Source organism: Apodemus sylvaticus, chromosome 3 (genome assembly GCF_947179515.1).
Source record: "Apodemus sylvaticus chromosome 3, mApoSyl1.1, whole genome shotgun sequence".
Taxonomy (NCBI): domain Eukaryota; kingdom Metazoa; phylum Chordata; class Mammalia; order Rodentia; family Muridae; genus Apodemus; species Apodemus sylvaticus.
In genome coordinates this window covers 129,331,830-129,359,024 of record NC_067474.1, presented here as the reverse complement: position 1 = coordinate 129,359,024, position 27,195 = coordinate 129,331,830, and the positions used below count along the sequence as shown (strand labels likewise).

At 43.0% G+C, this 27,195-nt stretch overlaps 1 protein-coding gene across 2 annotated transcripts; it reads left to right on the top strand.

The window, feature by feature from the left end:
* The first annotated feature begins 971 nt into the window (after nt 1-971).
* LOC127680046 (cytochrome P450 4X1) lies at nt 972-26,958 on the top strand. Of its 2 annotated transcripts, none has more exons than XM_052175615.1 (12): nt 972-1,148; nt 9,761-9,902; nt 10,322-10,366; nt 12,432-12,559; nt 15,084-15,211; nt 15,289-15,443; nt 16,800-16,900; nt 17,423-17,613; nt 22,555-22,688; nt 23,807-23,871; nt 25,534-25,616; nt 26,784-26,958. In XM_052175615.1, exons 1-12 carry the CDS (start codon nt 972-974, stop codon nt 26,956-26,958), a joined length of 1,524 nt encoding a protein of 507 aa, XP_052031575.1. The 2 variants fall into 2 exon arrangements, with proteins under 2 accessions (XP_052031575.1, XP_052031576.1); XM_052175616.1 differs by lacking the exon at nt 972-1,148 and adding an exon at nt 5,233-5,268.
* The last annotated feature ends 237 nt before the right edge of the window (nt 26,959-27,195 follow it).

Sequence of the window (27,195 nt, the reverse complement as noted above, 5' to 3'; positions counted from 1 at the left end):
GAAGGTTCTGAGTCAGGCAGGGATGGCTGGCGACAGCAGAGGCAGGAGGATGCCCCTGAAACTCTTACTAATATGACACAACAGAAAGTGTAAAATATCAATACGTGGTCCAGTGAAGCCACTTCCCCCTAGAGTCTGTGGTGACTGCTTCCCTGCCAAATAAAGTCTGTCTCCAGAGGCTAGTGTGGGCGTGCGGGAATCCGGAGTGGGCACATTGACAAGGAGGAAAATAGGGAGTTTGTAACTGAGATTGAGTCTATTGCTCAGGGCGGTAACTCCAAGACTACTGTACGTCTGCCTTAGCACAAATAAATGGGCTGATTGTATCTGAATAATAGAAACACTCCGTAGTGGTACACCGCTGTCTGTCTCTTCCCATCTCCAGGGTTTGGTACTCTCACATAGCTTCAAAGAGGCCATGGTGGACCTTGGTGCACGCTAGAAATCGGGATAAGGAACAAGGGCAAAACATTCACAAGCACAGTTTGGCAGGCCACACTGCACATGTACAAGGGCCATACCCTCCTCGGCTCCCACCTAGTTCCTGTGGCTGCTCATAGATTTCCAGAGTGGGAAAGCAGGTCATTTCGCATAGCAGTTTATTTTTGTCCGTGAGAAGGAAGAGAAATAATTACCTCAGCCTAAGCATTATTTCAAAGTCTAAATTCAGATCTTCCACGATTGGAAACTGTCAGATTTAAAATAAGACACCCCGGGAAGGTACAAGAAATCTGTCTGAATCCAAGCGAGCACCAGTGAATGGATAACGCGCGGATTGGAAATCCCGAAGGACCGGCGTCTTCCCAGACAGGAGCTGACCCTCCCCCACCTCAGTTACACCAGAGCTCACTGGGGAGGGGGCTGGGTGATTCACGCCAGCTCCCGGCTGGAGAAAGCTACAAGCTTCCTACCACCAACCACCACGTCTTTCACCAACCACCCACTGCCCGCAGGATAGCGAGCTCAGAATGATGGAGGCCTCCTGGCTGGAGACTCGCTGGGCGCGGCCCTTGCACCTGGCTTTGGTGTTCTGCCTGGCGCTGGTGCTGATGCAGGCCATGAAGCTTTACCTGCGGAGACAGCGGCTGCTGCGCGACCTGCGCCCCTTCCCGGGACCTCCTGCCCACTGGCTCCTGGGACACCAGAAGGTAGATGGAGGGAGGGGCGCCGCAGGATGCTACACGGGAAGCCCATTGCTTAGCCGCTGCTTCCATCCCTCCCATGCTATTCTGAGCTATTCTAGGACTTCCAGCCTGGGCGTGGGGGAGGGTGGGGTGGCTCTCAGCTCCTCTACGATACTGGGGACTCTCGCAATCCCCCAGGGAAGGGTTGCTAGAGAGGGGGTTATTTGGGAAACCTGAATATTGTAAAAGAACACTAGGTGTCAGCTCAGTCTCCAGTCGCCTTGGTATGTCTTTTACATATTGTTTAAAACTCAATGTGTTGCTGGAACTCATCCTTATTGGTTGCAGAAAATGTGCAAAAGCGAATACAATAGTTAGCCCCCTTGGTTCATTTAGACCAGAACCAAACAAACAAGCAAAAACAAGAACAAAAAAAAAAAAATGTCTTTTTAAAGCTTCCTGTAAAGGCGGGAGTGGCCACACCCCATTGCTCTGCGGATACTGATTGAGGAAGGTTTGCTGAGTGCAAGGAGACCGATCATCACTTGTTCCAGGTTTCCTGTTTTTCAAATCCACTCCCTACCCAGACCGATAAATTCTCTCAACACACTGGGAGTAGCAGCTGTGTGTGCTAAGTCCCGGGTCTACAAAAAGATAAATCTTTTCCCTGAGGGCCCCCAGTAAGGTACAGACTTAAGCACTAAGAGAAAAATGAAAATCCTGGGGTGGGAGGGTTGTCATGCCTCCTCTAGGATCTCCCTGCGGGATGGGGAGGGGAGAAAGAACCACTAGCTGTGAAGGAGCCTGCGCAAACTCCAGGAAAGGGTGGGCTGGAAAGCCTGGACTGGGCTTTCTGCTCCTTGGCTTTCTAGACTATATCTCTGCCACCTACAATTCCCACGTGCCATGTTCTGACTCGGGCCCCTTCAAGTACACTCAGATGCACATAAAGGATGCTTTCTTGTTTTATCTTTTCTTTCTTTTTTCTCTTTTCTTTGTTAATATATTTTGATTGTTTGGAAGTTTGAATTTCAGGTTTAATGTGGACAATCATTATAGCCCAGGCTGTCCTGGAACTCACTATGTAGCCCAGGCTGTTTTCACACTTGCAAGGCTGATCCTTCTACCTCTGCCTCCCAAGTGCTGGGATTACAGGCGTGAGCCACCACGCTTAGGGACTGCATTTTCTCCATCCATCCAGCAGTATACACTTAGACTGACTCCCAAGTCAGCCATTATAAAGTAGAAATACAGGCTGTGGTGAATATAGAAGTCAGATGTCTTATTGAAATAGTAATTATTTATTTAGGGCATATACCCAGAAGAGAGACTTTGGACTTTTTAGATGTATGTATTTCATTTTATGTGTGTGAGTGTTTTGCCTGAATGTGTGTATATGCACTGTGTATGTGCCTGGTACCCACAGAGATCAAAAGAGGATGTCAGATCTTCTAGAGCTAGTTATGGATGGTTGTGACCTGCCATGCAGGTTCTGGGAACCAAATCCAGGTCCTCTGCATTAGTAGCAAATGCTTTTAACTACTGAGTCATCTGAAAAATATGTTTTTAATCTGGTTGTCACAATTTTAGTTTCCATGAGGTCTGACTTATTCTCCATATGTTCTTCTAGCAATTACCTTATATTACATAAACACACCACACTTTGACAATAGCCATTTCTTCCCCCCCCCAAAAAAAAAAACAAAAACAAGGAAGGTTTCTCTGTGTAGCCCTGGCTGCCCAGAGCCCAATTTGTAAACCAGTCAGGCCTTGACCCAGAGATCCACCTGCCTCTGTCTCCCAAGTGCTGGGGTTAAAGGTGTGCATCACTGTCGTCCAGTAACAAGGGCCATGTCTTTGTATTATTATTATTATTAATGTATTTTCTTTACTTTTTACTTATTCACTTTACATCCGCTCACTGCCCTCCCCTCCTGGTCACTCCCTCCCACAATCCTTCCCCTATTCCCTATCCCCTTTTCCCTTCTCCCCTGAGTGGATGCCCCCCCCTGCTGGGTATTCGCTGGTCCCCCCACCCCTCCCCTTGGCACTTCAAGTCTCTGCAAGGCTAGGTGCTTCCTCTCCCACTGGGGAAAGACTAAGGCAGCCCAGCTAGAAAAACATATCCCACATGCAGGCAACAGCTTTGAGATAGCCCCCACTCCAGGACCCATATGAAGACCAAGCTGCACATCTGATATATATATGCAGAGGCCAGCCTAGGTTCAGCCCAGATATGTTCTTTGGTTGGTGGTCCAGCCTCTGAGAGCCCCAAGGGTCCAGGTTAATTGATTTTGTTAGCCTTCCTGTTGAGTTCCTATTCCCCTGGGGGCTGCAATACTTCCTCCTATTCTTCTGTAAGAGTCCCCAAACTCTATCTACTGTTTGGCTGTGGGTGTCTGCATCTGTGTGAGTCAGTTGGTTGGTGGAGCCTCTCAGAAAACAGCCATGCTAAACTGCAAGCATAACAGAGTATCATTAACAGTGTTAGGGATTGGTGCTTACCCATGGCATGTGTCTCTAATTGGGCTGGTTATTGGTTGGTCAGTTGCTCAGACTCTGCTCCATCCCCAATCCCTGCCTTTCTTGTAGACAGAATAAGTTTTGGGTCAAAAGTTTTGTGGGTCGGTTGGTGTCCCTATTGCCCCCTGGATTCCTGCCTGGCCACAGGAGGCAGCCTCTCCAATAGCCATTTCTTAAGCTCAGTATTGTTTGGCTTAGCAATTTGAGCTGAGTGAGGTCAGGATTTTTCTAGGTGACTTTAGTTACCTAGGTGACTAGGCTGACTAATGTGCCACAGTTCAGTTCACAGCAGGCTAATTAAAGGCTGTCATTTACTCTAAATGCCTTGGTCTCTTCTGCCTGCTGTGTTATCATTCAGCTAGATAGCTGGATAGCACAACCCTGTTTACCTGGTGTCAAGGTCCCAGGATAGCAAGTGAGCAAATCTGACCTTGCAAGCAGTTTGTAAACCTCTCAGCCACATTCGCTGCACTCACATTGATTGACCAGAGCCATTCATAAAATCAAGTCCAGAGTCAGGGCCGAAGAGCACAGAGTGCATTCATATTCTATATCATATCTCCCCTCATGTATTGTAGGTTTCTATAAATTTTTTTCTAACCCCTACATACTGTTGTTTCCTTTCTATTTGGATATTATAATCTTTTGCTGCCTAACAAATTTCTCTCAAGTTAAGCAGCTTAAAGCAACAGTTTTTATTTCATGCAGTTTATATAAGGGTTGGGGATTCAGTAATGGCTTCCCACAGTTGGGTGATGCTAACTCCAGGTCTCTAACAAGGTTATATGAAGATGGCAAGGACTGCAACCATCTAAAAGGTGGATGGACAGAATCCACCTCCAGGCTCACTCACATGGTTCTTGACAACCTCGGCAGCCTTGCTCTTTCCACAAGGCTACTCACCACTAAAGTGCCCATTCGTCCCAGGATACTGGGCTCCTTCTTGGTTTGAGCATCAAAAGCCCCACATCCTTGATCACTTCTACCACAAACAAGCAAAACATTAGCCCTCCTACCATCAATGAGACTGCTTCCTTCCCCCAGGACAGGAGGAGGGAGATCAAGATGGAGAAGTCAAGAAAGAGGCAGCAGTGTTCTTAAACCTGGTTGGAACTTATCTGACACCACTTTTACTTTGAGTAATTGGTCACATCAACAAATCCTGGTACACTGTGGGAGAGGACAGCACAGAGGTGGGATCTTAAGGGCTATCTTGTTGGTGACTACCATAGTGCATTTAGCTTAGTGTTTTCCATGAAGAGGCTGTCCTCAAATGTCATGTGGTTTGAGGCTGTATTTTCTTATCCTATGAGATACCACAGAGGTTTGGAAGTCTTCTGCACTCAGAAAGAATTTTCCTAGAGAGTAATATGTAAAAGCCACTGTGGAGGGAGCAGAACCATCTGTATCTCTGTATTTTTTTACAGTTATATAGAGAAGAACTGTTCTTTCTGCTCCGTAGGAGGAGGCCCAGTGACTTGGCTTTCTGGGAGTGAGGAGGTACAGAGCTAGGACATCTGATTTGTTAGACAGCCTTTACCTAGGTCCCTATTGTGGTTCAATGGCTCACTCTTAACTTCCACAGTGTCTAGTTTCTTTAAACCTTAGTTCCTCTGGCTTGGTTTGTGTAGAGAGCAAACTCTTCTCATTAAGTCCCTTTGGACAACTGAAGTCCACGCTGATTGAAGAAAGAGAGACTGAGATTCCCTTCCTTTAACCTGTCACTTCCTCACACCTAAATCACTGTTCCTAACCTGTTCAGTCTGTATCTTGTTAGAGTTCATTTTCAACTCCATGCTTTCCAGAATTTAATTAAGAAGTCCTCAATTGAAAGCTGGGAAAAAAATCTAAAAATTATCCCACAGATCTATTCTGCCAACTACTGAGACTGAAGTGTTAAAGAGGCAATTCTCACAAAAGGCAAAGAAATAACTTATCTCCATTCTGCTTTTACTCTCACTAAAATCTGCAGGAAAGCACAAGTTGAATTGCTGTAAATGTTCGCAGTACCCTTGATTTCTGTCACTGTCTCCTTGCAGACTGGCCCATGGAGACTTGCCTAGCGCCACAGTCAGATTTGCTGCTTCGATTGTGAATGTCTCCGGGTATCATTCTATCATCTGCTTTTGCTTTATCAGTTCTCAAGCTATTATCTAGTGTGCACACAGATGTTTAGCTATTCTGTCTTCCTAGGAGACCAATATTGTTATTGTGAAACATCCCTTTTATTACATGAGAATCCTTGCCTTAAAGTCTACTTTACCTCACATCACTGAAGCTACATTGGCTTTCTTTGGTAATATGAATATGTTAGATTTCTCCCAGGCATGTGAGGCCTTTTAAAAATTGTCTCCTGTCAATACATATATAGTATTTTGTGAATTATGTTTGCCTTTTGGTTGGGAAACTTAGTTTATTTACACACAATGTAACATATTATTGACTTGTTCAAGAGATAAACTTGTTTAATATGTGAAAAAACTGAAAACATATTTGTCAAAGACCAGTTTTGACATCCAGGGTAAACTGAGGCAGGGCAGAGAGTTGTTGATTGACTGGAGCAAGGATGCGCCCTAGGGGGCCAATAGAGAATTCCTTGGAGGCAGGAAGATGCTGGTGAAAAAACTCCGTGGGGGCCAAAAAAAGACCAGTAAAAAAAAAAAAAGAAGAAGAAAGGAGAAAAGAGAAAGAAGCACACACACACACACACACACACACACACACACACACACAGGAACGATGACGCCAACTTCAGCAAGCTCCAACAAGCAAAGTTCAACAACTTTTTTGTTCTCCCATAGCTTACAAATCTTTCAAGCTGCATAAAATTGCAATGTGACTACATTTTATTTTTCCTTTAATGAATGATTAGTTTTTTAAAAACATGTTTCTCCAATACTTTTACATGAAAAACATTACTCAGTACAGGTTAAAAAATGATTCCCAAGAACCTACATTCATTCACAACTAAGCAACCTGCTACAGATTAACAAACTGTGAGCAAGCAAGGTAATTTTCTCAGCCAGTTTTTCTTTCTGGCAGGCTGCAATTTGCAGTTACAAAGAAAGGATCAATTATTTTATAGTTTATCTTAAAAATAATCTTAAAAAATTTTAAAAATCACAAATCTAAACTTGTATATAAAAATGATCAGTCATTTCCACTTTAACTCCTCAGGGTGCACATCTACTCATTAACAATTTAATTCCTATCAGGAATCTGAGGGCAAATAAATGCAAGAAATCAATCATATCTTGACCAACAATTCAGCTTTAGCAAAAGAGGCACAGTTGCCATTGTTCTTGTTCCCAACCTTAAGAAAAATCCCTAGCTTAACTATTGAGAGTGTGCCTTTCTGAACTTCAAATTGCTCCCTAAGATTTTCTACATCAGAGCCGCTAGCAAAAACATCTTCATCTAACTTCATTAACAATTTATTTTTCCAAATTCCTTCTCAGTGTAGTGGTCATCGCTAACAATCTATATCTCTAAGTTCTTTCCTAGGATGGTGATTAAATTATTAAATTCTTCTGGCAGCAATACCTAAGAGATATCAAGCATCATTTTTGTGATCACCAATGATACTGCCCAGTGAGGGGCTAGACCCCCCTCCTTAGAATGTTTACAGGGCACATAGATTAGGGAGGGTGTCAAACCCGTGAGTACAACATGCAGAGCCGTGTTGCACAGCAGAATGAAGTCCTCAGGATGCGTTGTCCTCGGGGCTCTGCCTCTCTGAGGCTCACCCATCATGACTGTGCTAACTAGTAGGCTGAGTTCCATGAGTTCTAACACCATTTGTTGTTCCTTTCACACAGGACTGGACACGTGTCAGACACTTAGTGAATCAAGGTGTTAAGTTCCATCATGGCCACTCCACAGTCAACAAGAGCCTGTCTGAGCTTCACATTGTGGTCTAGATCTAAAATGTCTTCATATGTTCATGTGTCTAAACACCCAATACCCAGACGGTGGCAGTTTGGAGAGGTTGACTGGCAGACATGAGACACTGGAGGAGGACCTTTGAGGCTTATAGCCCAAGCCTGCTCCCAGTCTTCTTGTCTCTGTTCCCTGGCTCTCCACGATTTGAACAATCCATGAGCTCCTGCTGCCGTCGGACAGTGAGGCATAATGCTGCGCTTCCCTTGCTGTGATGAGCTGTGTCCCCTGAAATAGTGAGCCAAATTATTTCCTCCCTAAGTAGCTTCTGAATATTCATTGTCTGGTATGTTATAGGCTCTCCACAAATGCTCTCTGTTTGTGAGTTATAAATATTTACACTGTTAGAAAACATCATGATAGCTTGTGATGGGAACATCAGCGTCATTTCAGGACCTAGGTCTTAAGATCTTGACCTTTTAGTAGACCTAGGTTTAGGTCTAGAGATCAGTTCATGGATGAGAGTAGTTGACACACAGTTTTGGAAGGCTATTTTCATCATCTTCTGAGGATAAGAATAATACCACAGAAAGTGGTGTGAAGTCACACAAGGAAGAATTTCAACAGCCTTAGATCTCCTTCAAGGTGGAGATACCCACAACTGTGTTCAAATGTGTATAGGAATCCCAACCATACATGCATACACCATAAGGAGATGCAAGGAAATATTATTTTCAATGATTTACAGGGAGTACTTAAAGTCACTAGCAATCTTGTACCTGAAAGGTATAGGTGAGAGAGATGGCTCAGTGGATAAAGTGCTTGCTTTGAAAGCAAAAGAACCAGAATTCAGATACCTAGAACCTATATAAATGCCAGGTAAATTTTGTTTAGAGGCCCTCCCTTCAAAGTATAAGAATGAAGGGGATAGAGAGATAGCTCCACAATTTAGAGCACTCAAGTCCAATTCCCAGTACCCATATGGTAGCTCACAATCATCTGTTGTTCAAGTTTCAGAGGATCCAATACCCTGTTCTAGATTCTGCAAAGACAAGGCATGCATGTGGCACACATATATACTTGCAGACAAAACTAATATACATGCACATAAATCTCTAAAAAACTAAAGATTAAAAAGGAATTATTGAGTCCCGCCATCAACCTCTTTATGCATATGCAATCATATGTATGTGCACCTTCATATGCAGGTGTGCCCACATACATTCAAACATGCACATACACATGTACACATATCACATGGAGATATGGGATATATATATATATATATATATATATATATATATATATATATATATATATATATATATGAGAAAGAAAAGAGAGAGAAGCAAAAGTCCCTCTCTGACAGTATTATTTGTACTTGGTGTTATAAATGCTGGAAGCCAACTGTGCATGATAACTCACTTCTATAACCCTGCACTCAGCATCCTGAGGCAGGATTTGATATGATTTCAAGACCAACCTGAGCTACATTATGAGATCCTATCTCCACAGAAGGAAATTAAAAAATTCTGGAAGCTGAGAGTTCTGTCTGTATGTTTGTTTCAAACTCCAGGAACCTGTAGAAATGAGTGTTTGCTATTTCAGGAAAGAACTAGATGTTTTTGTAGAAGGAATTGGCAGGTTTATAAAGAGTGGTGTTTATTGTTAATGTCATGAGAAAGATTCACTAATGAGCAGTTAGAGAACAGGAAAGGGAGAAGGAATGGTGAGCTAGACAGTGGTCGTGTTCAGTTTACCCACAGAAAGCTTCTAGTATCTTCCAGCATAAGAAAACCTACTGTGCAGCCAGGTAGCTCTGTCCCTCCTCTAGGCCTGTGACGTCCTTGGCAGGTGTGTGCGTGTGTGTGTGTGTGTGTGTGTGAGAGAGAGAGAGAGAGAGAGAGAGAGAGAGAGAGAGAGAGAGAGAATTGTATCACCTCACTCTCTGCTGGGAAAAGCTCACAGAATGTTTCACATAGCAAGGATTTGGTCCAATGGTGGAACATGTATTTATACTGAAAAAACAAACACACCAGCCTTGTTTATGACATTATCTCCAAGCTTAGAGATCTTAGAGAAAGATTTTCACCTTCCTACATAAAGGAGTCAGTTCTCTCTGCTGTGCAGCCCAGTGTGGGCCATGAACTCACCCCCCTGTGTCTATAAGAAAAGCCAAGACAATGCCAGCCTCGCCGACTCTCTAATTTCCTGCCTTTTTGTTTTTACTATAGTTTCTTCAAGAGGATAATATGGAGACTCTTGATGAGATTGTCAAAAAGTACCCTTGTGCCTTCCCCTGCTGGGTAGGGCCCTTTCAGGCATACTTCTACATCTATGACCCAGACTATGCAAAGATATTTCTGAGCAGAACAGGTAAGAAATGAGATGGAAATCTGAGTCCTAGTCCTGCTAGGAGTTGCATGTGACCCAGGCCCAGTCTGAATCAAAGATTAGCCCTGGGGCTGGAAGACAGCCAGAGCAAGTATGAGAGGGGACAGATCTGCCCTGGCAAGGGGAATCCCCACGTACATCCCAGTTCCTTGTTTAGCTTTGGCTCCAGGGCCCCATAAATCCCAGGTCCCCCAGCAGCATGGCCAGAGGCTTCCTTTGTCTCCTTGCTTTGGGGACTTTTAAGTCAATAACACTGCTTCACACTGCATTATGAGCTCAAGTCTCCAGAGGAAATCAGAAACCTACCTCTGCGGGTCTGAACAGAAGCTAAGGTGATACATAGAGCTTGAACTAGTCGTGAGTGCTTTCCCTAATGCGGTCTCTTCTGCTTGGTTCTTCAGACCCAAAGACCCAGCATCTGCACCAGCTCCTGACTCCGTGCGTTGGTATGTCTGCACTGCCCATTCTCAGTCCAAGTCACTCTTCCACAGCAGAGCATTCCACAGAGACTCAAATCTGAACTCAGAAGCCTCAGGAAAGGGACATTAAATACACCTGACATGAATCAGGGGAAGGGCGTGTGGGAAAAGGAAGAGAAAAATCCAGAGGGAGGCAGGGGACACAAGGGCAGTAGGGGTAGAGGCAGAGGAAGGAGTCAAGGGAGCACCGAGCGTAATGACATGTAAATATGAAAAGCCCATGATGCAAGCCAGTGCTTTGTTTTCCCACCTAAAAATGTTATTTCTAAAATTTAAAAATGGAATCTTGAGACATGAATTCAACCCCCCGTCCTACATTAAAAAAAGAGGGTCATAATGGCATGCACTTGTGATCCCTGAGGAAATGACACCAGGCGGGTGTCTGGGCTAGACAGCGGACCTAAGCTACAGTAAATTCCAACCTAGTGAGAGACCCTATCTCAATTTAACAACAACAAAAAACAAACAAACAAAGAAGCAGTGGATGACACATGAGCACACACTAAAGAGTAAGACCTAAGAGGAGAGTCATCTAGGAGACAGTTAAAGGTCAACCCAGGGTCAAAGGTCAACCCAGCAAAAGTCGTTACAGAAAACACCTTTGCCTGTTTCTCTCCTCAAAGTCCCATTTTCAAGGCAACATGTGTGTGAACTCTTCAGTCTTAGCTTCACCAAGGGAGGATTTAATCCTCTCTTCCCTCGTGTGTCCTTATTTTTGCCTTTCTTTTCAGAGTTCTCTTATTTTTATATGCCTCTCAATAAAATTTTTCTCAGACATGCAGTTTGGCTTCATCCTGCTAGCAGATAAATTAAGCTGTTTTCTTCCATGTCGCTGATGTTTATTTTAGACCAGGAAGGAATTAAATGAAAGAGTATAGGCTTTGGATTCAGAGCCCCTTAGACTCCCAAGCTGCTGTTCACGCCAACAGACTACTTGAGCATGATCTTAGGGAAGAAATTTAATCTCTCTAAGATTCATTTTCCTCATCTTTGAAATGATCATGAGAGTCAGTGCTGTGGCTGCTGAGAGCTGAGTGCCCGATTCCCAGCACTTTATGTGACATCCAGTGTTGATAGCCAGCCTTCTAAGGGCACCAAACCAAATGTCACACATTTGTAAGCACTCAAAAAGGGGAGTCATTCACAGAATCCCAGCACTGAGAGTGGCGGGTGTGACCACAAAGTCCCCACCCTAAGATAGAAATTATCTGCAATTAATACCTTCTGGGAGATGAAAAATCAGTGTTCTCCAATAGAGAGTCACTATGTGAATTAACCACATATCAGGGCAGGGCCCATTCCCAGGAGTAGTTGGCCAACGCAAAACAGACTCCACGGATTATTGTGCACTTTGTTTCGGTTTGGTTTCATCTTATTTAATTCCTCTTGTTTGCTTGATCATTTTGATTTTCATTTTTTGTTTTTTAATGTTTTTCCTTTTTTGAGAGAAAGGAGAGAAAACATGAAGTTGAGTGGACAGAGAGAAGGTATCAGGAAGAAGTTTCCGGAAGCCAAAAAATATGATGAAAATACATTGTGTGAAAAATGTTAATAAAATTTTTTTAAGAATTATTTATTTTATGCCTATGAGTACATTGTTACTGCCTTAAGACACACCATAAGAGGGCATTAGATACCATTATAGATGGTTGTGAGCCACCATGTGGTTGCTGGGAATTGAACTCAGGACCTCTGGAAGAGTAGCCAGTGCTCTTAACCGCTGAGCCATCTCTCTAACCCCTAATAAAAAAAAAATTAAAGGATGTTATTCAAACTTAAAGTCTTAACTCAAGGTTAAGTGTCAAGTGTGTGTGCCTTCATTGAAAACACAACGCAGAATACCACATTCCATCACTGTGGAACTAAGGCTCACCAGGCCGCTAAGCCTTTCAGGCTTTAGAGCACCTTCTCACAGCGTTAAATGCATTAGCCTGCGTGTCTGCTGGTGAATCAGTTACAACAGGCTGTCTATGTTCCTCATCTCTCCTCAACTAATAAAATGCATGCTGTTATGTGCATTCTCTTCCTCAAGGAAGAGGACTCCTGAATTTAGATGGGCCCAGGTGGTTCCAACACCGCTGTCTCCTAACTCCTGCATTCCATCAGGACATCCTAAAACCATGTGTGGACATGATGGCCCACTCTGTGAACGTGATGCTGGTAAGTAAACTAGATTAGTTTATATAGTGGATTGAGAAAAATCAAAGCTGATTGCTAGAAACTAATCAGAATGCAAGTACCCACTGAATAATGATGTCTATGTAAACCTTTCCTGGCTCTTCAGGTGAGTTAGACACAAGAGGTGGTCCTCTTCCTTAGAGTCTAACACTCTGAGGCGGTAAGCTCAGATGTCAGGCACTGTAGGAGACCCATAAGGAAGCCATGTGCAGCTAACTGGCTTCAAATTTCAGCCTTACCACAAATAAAAGCTGATTTGCAGAACAAGAAACCCCTAGGCAGAGCGATATGAGCAAAGGTTTGAGGCTGAAATGGACTTGTCTGATGAACATGGAGGGCTGAGAAAAGGGTGAGTGCCTCTCATAGGTAGTGGGGGAACTTTAGGTGAGTGACACCTTCCAAAGGGGCATGGGGCTGCCTTCAAGGGGCACCCTGGTTGCATGGCTTTCTGGTTTAGAGATGAGTTTTATCAAACGCTCTATTGACACAGAGGTTTCACTTTTTTAATGTTAAAAGTAGACAACCAATTAATACAATTTCTTCATAAACTTCAAATACCACAAAGCCAAATTTCCCTTCTTACCTGCAAGCCGATACTCTGTTCCCAGGAAACAGTTGTTACAGGTTGTGGCTTGGTCAGACTTCTGCAGGAATGGAGTGGGACATCAGTGGGAAGGAGTTCTCCAGGCAGAGACTGGGAGAGCACCAGGTTCCAGGAAGGACGACAGAGACAGGGAGCACGGTTGGGGATAGCGCCTTCCTCAGTGTGCTCAGTGCCTAGAACAATTCCGCTGCACCAATAACCATTCCATCCCCTCATTTCTGCCCTCTGCGCTTCTCAGGCCCATGTTTCCCTGCTCACATACTCCTTCCTTCTGCTGAATGCTTCCGGAGCGCCACAGCTCATTTTTTTCCAAACCTAGCACATGGGCTCATCAGCTCTCCTCAAATGCCTGAGTAAAAATATCACACTGAATTCGATTAATAGGTACAACTAATATATATTCATTTTTAAAAATACAGATCCTTTAAAAAGGTTAACCCCTTTAACTATAAGTCATCTGACTAAATAATAGACACTTCAGTGAAGGGCTTTCAAATTCTGCTTTGTATTCATTCTCCAAGCATTCAGTACCTAATTTGTCACCTGTAGGTGGTCAGCATTCAGTACGTGGGCTGACACCTATAAGTACTCAGCATTCAGCACCTAGGCTGACACCTATAAGTACTCAGCATTCAGCACCTAGGCTGACACCTATAAATACTCAGCATTCAGCACCTAGGCTGACACCTATAAGTACTCAGCATTCAGCACCTAGGCTGACACCTGTCCACAAACATAGGTTGAACTAAATGTAAACATTTCCTTTCATTCTCGTTTTTATACAAAAAGGTGTTTGTTGTGATAAATACATTTATAACTGGAGAATGGGCACTTTGGGCAGTTTAGCAGTCAGACAACACATTTCAGGTTGTGTGTGTAGGCCTCTTTCTGTGGGAAGAACCAGCTCCCTGAAGCAACTCCTTTTCCAGGCCTCTTCTGTTTCCAATGTTTGAATCAGAAATATGTTTTAATTTTTTTAAGTTAAATATAATTATAAAATCCCTCTTCCTTCTCCTCCCATCAATTCCTTTTATGTTATCATCCCTTGTTCCCTCTCAAATCTATGATCTTTTTCTTTAATAATTATTGTTACATGTATATATAAATAAATACAAATACAGCCATTTAATGTTGCTTACATGTATGTTTTCAGAGCTGACCATTTGGTATTGAATAAACATTTAGGGAGCTCATTCCTGGGGAGACCTATTTGCCCTGTCCCAGGTTATATATTACTAATACATATATAGTAAAGGAGCATTTAAGATTGCAAAATATACATTGCATGTGGCTTTCTTGTACAGTAATTTCTTGTGTAGTAGTTACTTGCCTGTAGCTCCTCATCTAAAACTGGATATACATTGCATGTGGCTTTCTTGTGCAGTAATTTCTTGTGTAGTAGTTACTTGCCTGTAGCTCCTCATCTAAAACTGGAGCCTCAGATGTCTCCTTCCATGTTAGCATGTCTATTAGTGTTGTCCATAGCTGAATCTAAGATGATTTTGAAAAGCATTCTGAGTTTATTTGAGGTGCAGTGTGGTGGTTGAGAAGTGTGGTGAGGTATCTAACAGGCTGGGGGTTGAAGGTAGAGGAAGCCCCAGGAAACCCACGTGTTGCAGTCTTGCTTAGATGCTGTGTGGAACTCTGTACCATTTGTAGCAACGCTGAGACAGTTGTTGAAAGACCATTTGCCAGATGTGACATGTGAGCCATGTTCTCTCTCACTGGCCTAACGTCGAGTGCTTCCTTTCCTCGTGCCCGGAATAAACACATGGGTGATTTACTCCTGGCCTTCAGTTCCTGTCAGGTCAGGGTTTTGTCCCTGAGACAATAAGGGGGAAAGCAGTCAAGTACAGGCCATTTGATGATGGTGATGATATTGATCTTGGCCTCCTCTGGCAGGATAAATGGGAGAAGATGTGGACCACTCAGGAAACAACCATCGAGGTTTTTGAACACATCAACTTGATGGCCCTGGACATAATCATGAAATGTGCTTTGGGCCAGGAGACCAACTGCCAGATAAGCGGGTCAGTGATGGGACGGTAAACAAGTTCATTGTGATCGCAGTCAATCATTAACCCACTGCTCCACGTTTGTCTTCCAGCACCCATGAGTCTTACCTGAAGGCAACATTTGAACTTGGTGAAATCATATCTTCTCGCTTGTACAATTTCTGGCATCATCATGACATAATTTTCAGACTTTGTCCTAAGGGCCACTGCTTCCAGGAGTTAGGCAAAGTGATACACCAATGCACAGGTAAAAACACAGGCATGTCTTGGGTATGGGTTGCTCAAATCCATGCACCACCATGTCTGTCTTATGTGTAGAAGGATAGGTCTCATGGTAAGAAGAAAAGAACTCTTGTTCTTAGTGGAGCTTAATATGGCCACTGCTCAAATAATTGCAAGTTCAGTCCTTTAAGATAAATTTACTCCCTCGTTATCTGTGTATTATGCAATATTACTGTATGCAATTATATAATATAATAAAATATAATACATATATAGCAAGAGAGCATTTAAGAGTGCAAAATGTACATTGCATGTGGCTTTCTTGTGCAGCAAATTAGGTAATAATGCTTACACAGCTAAAATGCTTACACAGCATAGGCATGGAGGAAGGAGTAGATGTGGGTATGTACTCAAAAGACACATAAAGGCTGAGTATGGTGGTGTGGCACATGCCCCTTATCCCAGCACTCAGGAGGCTGAGGCAGGTGGTTCCTGTGAGTTCAAGACAAGCCTGAAATTTTGCCAAGTGAGTGTTGGGAATCGAACCTGGGTCCTCTGGAAAAGTAGTCAGTGCTCTTAATCATTGAGCTATTGGTCCAGACCCAACAGTAACTTTATTCACAATTTCATACATGTATACAATTTTGATCACTTTCATTCCCACAGTAATTTCTCTTTCCCCTCCCTCTCTTGCTGAACCTCTCCCTCCAACCACTTTCCCTCCCACGTTTGTGTCTTTTTTTGAACTTGCTGAGTTCAAATAGCTTTGCTTCCATGAACATGGATGAGAAGCTAAACCCATGATGTGTAGAAAATGTTTTTGAAAATCAAAGTATACTATCCTACCACCTTCCATCTAAATTCATGTAAGATTTATATGAAATGATAAAGTTGAATAGCAAAATCTACCCCAATTAAGACAGAAAGCAAACTAATTTTGTGGAGGGTGGTTGCACATATTCTGTCTGTCCCATGTTATTTTTTTTTTGGTCTGTCTGTTTGCTTACTTGCCTTCAGCTCCTTTAGATTTTTATGCTGGGTGTTTTCTCTGCTGGTGATCTCATTGGATAATTTCCATGAAAACAAGATTTAAGACTGGGAGGAAAATGATTGGCCACTTGCATCTAGCTTTCCAATCATCTTGCTTGTCCACTGGTAGAAACTAATTTTTGTCTCTTCTGTTTGAAACTTTTGTTAAAAGGTTGTCTATTGATGGAAAATAAACAACTCATACAAGTTTAATGTATTCAGATATAGTATACACACTCTGGACTCTGAATGCAGACATGACGCTTTGTGTGGGCGCTGTGTTGCTTTATAATGTATTTGGCTTTGATTGACTTAGCTGTGCCCCTTGGTAATGAAGACTTTCTCTATGCAGAAAAGATAATCCATGACAGAAAGAAAATCCTCAAGAATCAAGAAAATCAGGATGAAACCCAAACGCCTCAGAATCTTCTGGATATTGTTCTTGCTGCCCAGGTAAATGCACCAAAAGTCTAGGCCTGCTGAAACAGCTGCTCCCTGTGTGGGAGGGTGGATGAACTAGTGGAGTCAGGACAGGAAGATAGAATACAGCTAAACCCTAGCAGTAGACTGCTGCGAGCAATTGGCTCTCAGTGGAAAAAACTGAGAACTGCTGGGAGTCAGTGAATACTAACTTACCTGGTTGGCTTTATTCAGAGGTTTGCAATACCTGGAGTTTAGAAACTCACAGGATAGTTGGAAGCTTGGACAAGCACTTTAAAAGGAAATGCTGAGGATTTAGATAACATCTGGAAGAGTGAAGAAACTTTCCAAGTGCTTACAAAAAGCCTATTTTTCTTTTGTAACATTGGTTCTCCTTTGTGCTCTGAGTAAAGTAGGACTCGTAGCATGTCGTTGGTAAACTAAGATCGAAGCCTTTATTTGAGACTCTAGCATTCTGTAAAACTATCATTTTGATGGTGTCTCCAAATATCTGTGATGCACCTTTCATCCAGCAATCTTTGCTGGGTGTTGTAGGCTGAAGATGAAAGAGCCTTCTCCGATGCTGACCTTCAGTCTGAGGTGAGCACCTTCATGTGGGCAGGACATGACGCCTGTGCAGCTGGCGTCTCCTGGCTCCTTTACTGCCTGGCTCTGAACCCTGAGCATCAGGATAGATGCCGGACTGAGATCAGGAGCGTCCTGGGAGATGCGTCTTCCATTACCTGGTAAGATCTGCAGCCCTGTGTATGTCATGTCACCCTGCTTCTCTTCTTGGGATCTTTGCTTCTTTCTTACCCCAGCGCCTTAGTGACCACAGTGTCCCAAGGTATGTGTATGCCAAAGCAGAGGAAGCAGGCCACTTCTCTCTTCCTTCTGAAGAGAGCCCTGAGTTAAACCAATCTTCTGCAACAGAAGTTCAGTATCCAGAAATCACCCCTCACTATTTTTTGTCACAATGTTGCATTTGGTTCTTTCACCCAAGTTCTGGCACAGTTGAAGTGAGGAACTGACCATAGGCTTGCATTTGAAGTTTCAAAGATAAGACTCCACATGGACTCCTGTGCTGAGAAAGCTGGAGAAATAGTTTAACATTAAGATAGCTATAGATGCCCTAGCCCATCGCCGGGTCACTAGTGTCATATTCAGGATAGGGTAGACTTTGGCCTTTGAACATGGTATTAAATAGTACACTTAGTTATTGAGTTTTAGAAAATGTAGACTGCCAGGCAAAGGGGTGCATGCTTTAATCCTGGCACTTAGGAGGCAGAGGGAGGAGGATCTCTGTGAGTTCAAGGTAAACCTAGTCTACAAAGCAAATTCTAGGACAGTCAGAGCTGTTACACAGAGAAACCCCATCTTGAGGCAGAAGAGAGAAAAGGTACACTGAGGACATTTTAAAAACTGAGACACTATAATAATGACTAAGATTTGGTATGGACCTAGTCCTCGGAGATCTGCAGTCTAAGGCAAGACAGAGACCTTTATGCTGTAAAATAAAGTACTCTTGGTAAGAGCAATGACAGAGATTTGCTGACCACCAGATTTAGAAGACAGATTCCTACCCTGGCCAAGGATGAGAGCCCCTTGAGGATCTGACATGTCTAGGAGAGTAAACCAGGACAAAGTCTCAACTCCGCTTCACCAGACTTAATGTATCTTGCTGTTAATAAACTTCAGATAATGGACATGCCCCTCAGACATGCTATTTGAAAGAAACGATGTATCTCTGATAAGTCATTCCAACTACCCTAGTCAAAGGTACAGAAGACAAGCATGCTAAAGACCACTGAGCCTCATTTCACAAGCAAAGATCAGATCAGAAAACAAAGCTTGAACTTCTGAAGGTAAACAAGATATCACTTTAAAAGTGAAGAACCAAGAGCCATTTCCTACCATAAGATGGAAGCTTTGTCTAAGGAGAAAAGAATCTCCGTCATCTGGGAGACGACTCAGCCATACAGCACTGGGAGCACAAGCATAGGACCTGAACTCGATCTCCAGCATACATATTAAAATAGGTAGATAGATAGATAGATAGATAGATAGATAGATAGATAGATAGATAGATAGATAGATGGATGGATGGATGGATGGATGGATAGATAGATGGATGGATGGATGGATGGATGGATGGATGGATGGATGGATGGATAGATAGATAGATAGATAGATAGATAGATAGATAGATAGATAGATAGGTAGATAAGCCAGGGGCAGCGAGCCAGCAAGACAGCTCAAGCCTGTTCTGAATCTAATCCCTAGAATCCAGAAAGAGAGAACTGACTCCACTAAATTGCCTCTAAAACTTCACATGTGTGCTGTGGCAAATGCGCTACACACACACACACACACACACACACACACACACACACACACATAGAGCCATCTATATAGCATAAAATACAATGTTAATTAATGGCATTTTACTTATTAAAAAAGTGTGCATGTTCATTTGTACATACAAATTTATAGTTTACAATATGCTGTTTTGACCTATTTCTGCATTTTGAAATAACTAGACTAACGGGCATATCCATTAACTCTGCAACTATTTTTGTGGCGAGGAGATTTAAAAAAATTCATTGAGCAATTTTTAAATGTACAACAAATTATTAACAGCAATTACGACAATGTAGCTCCTCCATATCTGACTGAAATTCTGTGCCTCTTGTCGGTCACATGCCTGGATGGCCGCTACTCTACTCTCTCCATCTAAAACTCAGCTCCTTCACAGCCACGTGTACCTGGGTTCACGAGTGTTTGTCCATGTCTGGCTCTTGTTACTTTGCATGATGTCCAACAGGTCCATCGATGTGTTGTCTTTCTTTTCTCTGGCACACAGCATTGCGTTGTGTGTGTACCACATGTTCTTTATCCACATCTCTGATAATGACCCCCAGGCTGATTCTTTTCTGAACTGTAGTGACTAAAGCTGCAGTTGATACAGTAACTTCATTCCTTTAATTCCTGCAATTCCTGGATGCTGTGTCACTTCTTTTTGTAATTTTTCAGGCACTTCCGTGCTGATTTCCATTGGTTGCATTGATCTGCATTAACACCGACATTGTGCATGGATCTTATTTCCTCCAAATCCTCATGAACATTTCCCTCTCTTCTCTCTAACATGTGTGACGTGATGTCTCACCATTGGCTTAACTTTTATTTCTCTAGTGATTTTGGATGTTGAGAATTTTTTCACATGTCCGTCAAGTGTTTGTAGGTCAGTTTTTGAGAAATTGCCTATATAGGTCCTTTGTATGTATTGCCTTGAATTATTGAGGTTTTTATATATATTGTCAATATTAGTTCCTTATCATATGTGTGGTTTACAAATGTTTCCCATTTTATAGGCCATCACTCTGTTATTTTCTTTGTCATAATAAGGAATTTTTTCACTTAGTGTAAACTCATCTCTGTTTTTGTTTTTGTTGCTTATGCCTACAGGAGAAAGACTCAAAACACCTTTGCAATTACCCACGTCAACAAGCATCTCTCAGTCATTGGTTTCTCTAGTAGTTTTACAATCAGATAGTACTTTTAAGTCTTTATTCAATTCTGAGTTGAGTTTTGTATACAGGATAAGAATCTCATTGTATTTTTGATGTGTACATAAAGCTTTCACAACATCAGTCACTGAACTGAATATTTTCCGCATTGTGTGTTTTTGGCACCTTTGCTGAAGATTTATTGTCCATAAGTATATGTGTAGGAATAGGTTTGGTGCAAGTGTAGATGCAAATACAGGTGCAGGTGCAAGTACAGGTGTAGGTGCAGGTATAAATGCAGGTGCATGTGCAGGTGTGGGTGCGGATGCAGGTGTAGGTATAGATGCAGGTGCAGGTGTAAATGTAGGTGCAGGTGTAGGTGTAAATGCAGGTACATGTACAGGTGCAGGTGTGGGTGTAGATGTAGAGTTCCAAGCTCTCCACCTGCTCCATTTGTTTTTTATTACTTCAGCTTCACAATGCCAGACTAAGAGCTGCCTCACACAAAGGCACTTTGGTCTGTGGAATCATTGCTGCTGAGGAGAGGGCGGTCCAAGTGGGGAGCATCCTGCCCCATCATCTCCATGACTAGTCTGTTTTTGTTTATTCCCTAAACTCGGAAGACTGGTATGTGTGTTTCCAGCATGAATTCAATGCTTGATCTAGTCTGTTGTAAATACATACGAGACAGATAAGTCTGGCTGCAGTGCTGCGTGCCTTTAACCCCAGCAGGCAGGCAGGTCTTTGTGAGTATGAGACCACTATGGCCTACACAGTGGCCAGGACAGCCAGAGCTACATAGTGAGAATCTGTGCCAAAACAACAATAACAACCAAAATTATTTTTTGCTTTTGCATTAATATGGTCAAATTTGTTTTTTCTTAATTATGTAAGTCAAGAGTAGACACAATTGCCCTTTTAGTTCCTGGCATTGGTAGAAAAAGAATACAGACCTTAATTTTTACATTTTTATAAGGCCAACACCTACATTAAAGTAATTTGTCAAAAAAGGAACTAGAAATGAGATTAGGCAAAATGAGCAAATGTATGGAGTCATTTCTTGATCTCATTTGACCTGCGAGTATGCAAACAAACCTTTTTATCTTTTCTTTAGGAAGAGTTCTTTTCATCTGAAGGCAAAATCTTAAGGAGTCTCACAGAGCCCTGTCTGCTTACATCACAAGCCACTCTTGTGCCAGTAACTAGCCTGTCTAGCCCAGGGCACCTCAAATCACCATCCACATGCCCACCCGCTTGGAGCCTCTCTCTCCATCCCACCTTGGTCCAGGAAACCAGTAAAGTGAGAAGGGTTTGTTGTTGTCTTATCTTATTGACCAACTTCTCCCTACCCTGAGGTCCTGACCCTGTCAGACATGATGGAATCTAGTATGAAAGGGAAAGCAGCTGGAACTACCATGGTCATGCCAAAGGTTTGGCAAATACTTTGTGTTCCTCCTTTCTCTCAACTGTTACATCTGCAAGCACACTGAAGACCCTCTTCCTGGAACTGTCTAGTGGCGGCTCATGGGGCAGGGAACTCTGGGCACAGTGCTTCTCCATCTGGTCTCCAGCTCTCCTCCTGCGGTCAGTTCACGGGTCCATCAGACATCCTGTGCACCCCTATCTTGCTTCTGCTACTCCCCTCTGCCAGTCTATCTGCTCTGAGTCACTTGTCACTCGTTCTGTGCACCCCAAACTCCAGGGAGCACACATCAGATCCTCCAAGTGACCCAGAGTAAGCCTCCTTTGTTTAAGATGAGTAGCACTTGACGGACATGTGAAAATATTCTCAACATCCAAAATCACTCCATTTTCTAAGGTACTTCAACGTTTCAACAATTCTCTTTAAATTATTTTTTTCTCTCTTAATCTTCTTTAGCCTCTTATTCAGTCTTCAACTGTTCCTTTCACGTCCTTGCTTTAGACGCAGAGCTAAGGGTTGTAACACTGCTTTTCAGAAATCTTGTTAGGCATCACGCATCTGTGTGTCTATCACTTTTGGGGACTTCAGTTGACATGGAAACAGGATAGATTACACTTTAACCTTATGCTATATAAACCTAGACAAAAATCACTTTACCCCAACAGTAATGCTTACCAGGAAAATAACTCAACTAGAGAACAACCAATAAAAAGTGGATTTGAAATTTAAGTCATTTCCTCCTTCCTTTGTCCTCACAGGGAACAGCTGGATGAGATGCCATACACCACAATGTGCATCAAGGAGTCACTTCGCTTGATTCCTCCTGTCCCATCCATCTCCAGGGAACTCAGCAAACCCCTTACTCTCCCAGATGGACACTTGCTGCCTGCAGGTCTTCCTGTTCTTCTCCTAAGCATGAGATCATGAAGGTCACAGTGATGACGATTCCTAGGAGTTGGAGCTTTGGGGAACCTCTGGGTTGGAATTAGGCAGCTACTGAAACCTCAGAGGATAATTCCTCAATCATATGTGAGCTTCAGTGACCTTCCTAAGCCACCCAGTCAATTGGAGAGCTGTTAGGTTCCAGCCTTGTGTTGAGAACTCCATCCAAGGGTTTTTGTCCATTATGGGACATTGTCTCTATGATAATATTTGTGAGACTGAGTGTGAGATCCAAAGGACATAAGCATCATTATGTTAATGTGAGAAAGGGAGTCTATCACCATATCAGCCTTAGAAGGGAATAATACTTTTCATTTTCCTCTTGGAATGTGATCTTAACAGACATGTGGTCAGTATTCTACAGTTTACAGGCACTTCTACAATATTTCTAATATCTCCAAAAACCCATTGGGGATCCCATATATGCACAGAAGGTTAACAGGCATGAAGCAAAGCTAGAACTTGTAGAGACCCTGTACTTGAAGTGCCCATGTCTGGGAGGGGCACATAGGTGGCAGTAGGATCTCATGAGGCACTCTTTCCCTGTGTTTGAGTACCAGCAACTCATCAGGAGAGCTGAGGCCAACCCTGCAACCTCTTAATCTTGTTGACAAAACCAGAATTATTTTGGATAAGAAAATGATACTCAAATTCCCTCTCCTTTGTCTTTTTTTTTATCACGACCATATCAATATTTGCCCCAAGTCTCCACCTTTTATAAGTGAACAGTGCCAAGAGAAATTTGCCACTAGTAGAATAACAGAGCTGTCTCTATGAAGTGCTATCTAGCTGTTAAAAAATACTTAAGTAATTTCCAAACAAAGCAGAAAACTTAAGCACAGTTTAGTGCTTTGTTGGGACACCGACAGCTTCCTAGGATAAAATCATGAATTAAATAAATGCTTTGAAAACTGAAGTTTAAACCCAAGTCTGTCTCCGCCCTGTCCATCCCTGGTGGAGCACTGGTACACAGCTCGCTCAGCGGGAGCTAGCTCTTTTCTCCCAGAAGAAAGGTCTTGGCAGAGAGCACACTACAGCACCCTTTGCTCTGTTTCCCTTCTGCCTCAGGAATGACCGTGGTTCTTAGTATTTGGGGTCTCCACCACAACCCTGCCATCTGGAAAGACCCAAAGGTAAGCTTGTCTTCTGTGGACGTGTTTCAGAGAGTGATGCTGAGTGAATCACATATCCAGAGCTAATCAGGCAAATGGCTGTACCGTGAAAGTAAAAGACACCAGGCAAACAAACATAACAAACATAAAAGTCAGAAATGTGCAAAACTCACCGCTAATGATCTCATCCTCACCTCATATCCTCTATCTTTACTGCGATCTGAAAGACATTAGTCCCACAATCTGTTCCCAACTGTCACTGTCTCTGTCTCTCTCCCTCACCTGACAAGCTCTTCCAAACACCTGCAGCGGGAGGGGGTGGATATCTGCAGGACTGTGGCTGGTCAGCAGAGTAAGCTGGGCAGCTCCGCCTCTCTTTTATTGTATGAAGCTGTCAATATCCTGGTGATTCTAATGGCACGTTCAAGTGGCTCAGCTCCAACATGCCATAAAGAAGCTATTTGTAAAGATATGGGCAGAGTTTAGGGAAAGCAAATGAGAATGGATAGCTCTCGGAATCATTTATCTTTATTAGATAGGCCCCAGAAGGGAGGGTTACAGAACCTGGGGGAGGGGAAGAGTTAGAAGCTAGGGAGGAAACATCAGATAAGCCCATGCAATAGAGATATTGCTAACCTAAGGCAGTCAGCAGGAAGGAGCCAATGAACATTCAACATCCCAGACTCACTGTAGCCACTCTTCAGATCCCCACCAATGCCTTGTATTATCAAAATCCAGTTGGAAATTACAAGGGTCAGCTACCTGGAGACAAGGAGAAGTGTAGCAAATCTGACATGATTTTGATATTCTTGAAATTCAAGACATAAATACTAGTGTTCTATGAAGACCATTGGGGCTTTAGATATACTCTGTAGAATAGGAAGCTGGACCGTTACGTCTCACTTGGGTTTGGCTTCTAAGTGTGTGAATTCTTAGACTGCCTAGCAGACAACTTGAGCAAGAGCCAGATTTTATTTATTTATTTTATTTTACTTATAATAAATAAGAGGCATTATTTATGTGATCACTGAGCAGCTTGGCTAACTGGCATTGCAATGTAGAGTTTGAAGACAACTGTGTCTTCTCTCAAAGTGAAATATTTTTGAATGGAGATGTGTACATCTCTCAAAAGTGAGATACTTCCCTAATTATTTATGTTGATTACACGATAAACTCTTGTTCAATAAAGTCTATTATTAAAAATTAATGTTGTCCAAAAAAAGCCAGGCAGTAGTGGTATATATCTTTAATCCCAGCACTTGGGAGGCAGAAGCAGGTAGATCTCTATGAGTTTGAAGTCAGCCTGATCTACAGAGCAAGTTCCAGGACAGCCAAGGCTGCACAGAGAAACCCTCACTGGGGAAAAAACAAAAGAACAAAAACAAAACGTAGTGTTGTCTTGTTAGCATGTGGCCAGCAGAATGTTTTAAATTGCTTCTCTGGTGAGTGCTTTTGTTGATCTGCAGTAAATAGCACCTTTAAAATGTGCTGTTGGGGGCTGGCGAGACGGCTCAGTGGTTAAGAGCACTGACTGCTCTTCCAGAGATCATGAGTTCAAATTCTAGCAACCGCGTGGTGGCTCACAACCATCCATAATAAGAATCAAGTAAAAAACCTATGGGAGGGAGAAGGGAAGGGGTGAAAATGTGCTGTTGGCAAGATAGGGTTGTTTTCTCTTTTCAGGTCTTTGACCCCTTGAGATTCACTAAGGAGAATTCGGATCAGAGACACCCCTGTGCCTTCCTACCATTCTCTAGTGGTCCAAGGTGAGGTGAACTTAAAGCTGTTGAAAATGTGCACAAAAAGCTTGCCTACACCTATTAGCCCTTCAGCTCCATAAATTCCTCTCCAGAACCTATCTCTTCACAAAGAAAAATGCCTCTTTCTGTCATGGCCCATATGAGTCAAGGCTCAGGAAGCAATCCTGCAGTTTAAACATTGCTCACAGGCTCAATGTCACCTCCCCTTACAGGAGAAATATGCTGTCAGTGACTCCAACTGCCACCTACTCCAGGGAGGACATCACATCAGAACCTCCAAGTCCACAATCTTGCAGAGAATGATATAAACATAAAGCCCAACAGTTTCAATGATATTTGGTGTAAAAACTCTGCTTTACTGTTGTGTGGTATGAGACATTTTTTTCAGGAAGAAGTAGCACAAACACATCTACTCACTCCAGAAAGATTAGCCCTAATAGACCAAAGTAAAAAATGTATTAGAGTCTAGCTTGGTGAGACACCATGGCCAAGACAACTTATAGAAGAAGTTTAATGGGAGATTACAGAATCAGAGGGTAAATCCATGACTGTCATGAAGGGGGGGCAAGGCAGCAGGCATGCAGGTGTGACACTGGGGCAGTAGGTAAGAGCTAAAATCGGATCCACAAGCACCAGGCAGGCAGACAGACAGACAGAAACTTGGAATGGCTATGTTCTTAGAATATCCCAGAGACACACATCCTTCAGCAAGACGCATCTCCTAATCCTTCTCATACTGTTCCATCAACTGTGGACCAAATATTCAAACATAAGAACCTTGGGGGTAGGGGGCATTTCCGTTCACACCACCACAAGCTGCATCACCCCAAAGCCCAAGCCAGTACAAGTGACAGATCACAAAAGCTGCCATCCTGGAGTTCTCTGCACAACGTGCAGACATCTGGACAAGTCTGAGAGGACTCTGGGTAGCACAGCTGGTCAGTCTCCTTCCCAGCAGCTCTTTACTACTTCTACAACTCTGGGAAGGACCCTCACGAATCTCCCAAGTCACAGCTTATCCAAATGTGAAGTCCGTTCACCTCTGGAGTTTCCTAAGTCCTCTTCCCTACCTCCTGCAGAGAATGTTTCTATCAGAGGAAACAGCTAGGCAGCTGTGGACTCCAGACTTATTATTCTAGAAACTTACCCCTCTCTCTCCCTTGGTGTCTACAGGAACTGCATCGGCCAGCAGTTTGCCATGCTGGAGCTAAAGGTGGCCACTGCCTTGACTCTGCTCCGTTTCCAGGTAGCTCCAGACCTCACCAGGCCCCCTGCCTTCTCCAGCCACACTGTCCTCAGACCCAAGCATGGAATCCACTTGCACCTGAAGAAACTCCCTGAGTGTTAGATACTAGGACAAATGACTAAATCTGTCTGTTGTGAAGTTAAATTTACAGCCAATGGTCCAGGCAGATGGAGGAGAATCTAAGGCCGATGGGAGAGCTGGAGGACTGTGGGTTGGGGCATTTTGATAGCTGCATGTTACCCAAAAATATTTTCAGGCAACACATGTGACCCTGGATAAGTATAACTTGGAGAGACTGTTGAAGTATTTTCTGATGATTATTACCAAGCTTGTCTGAAA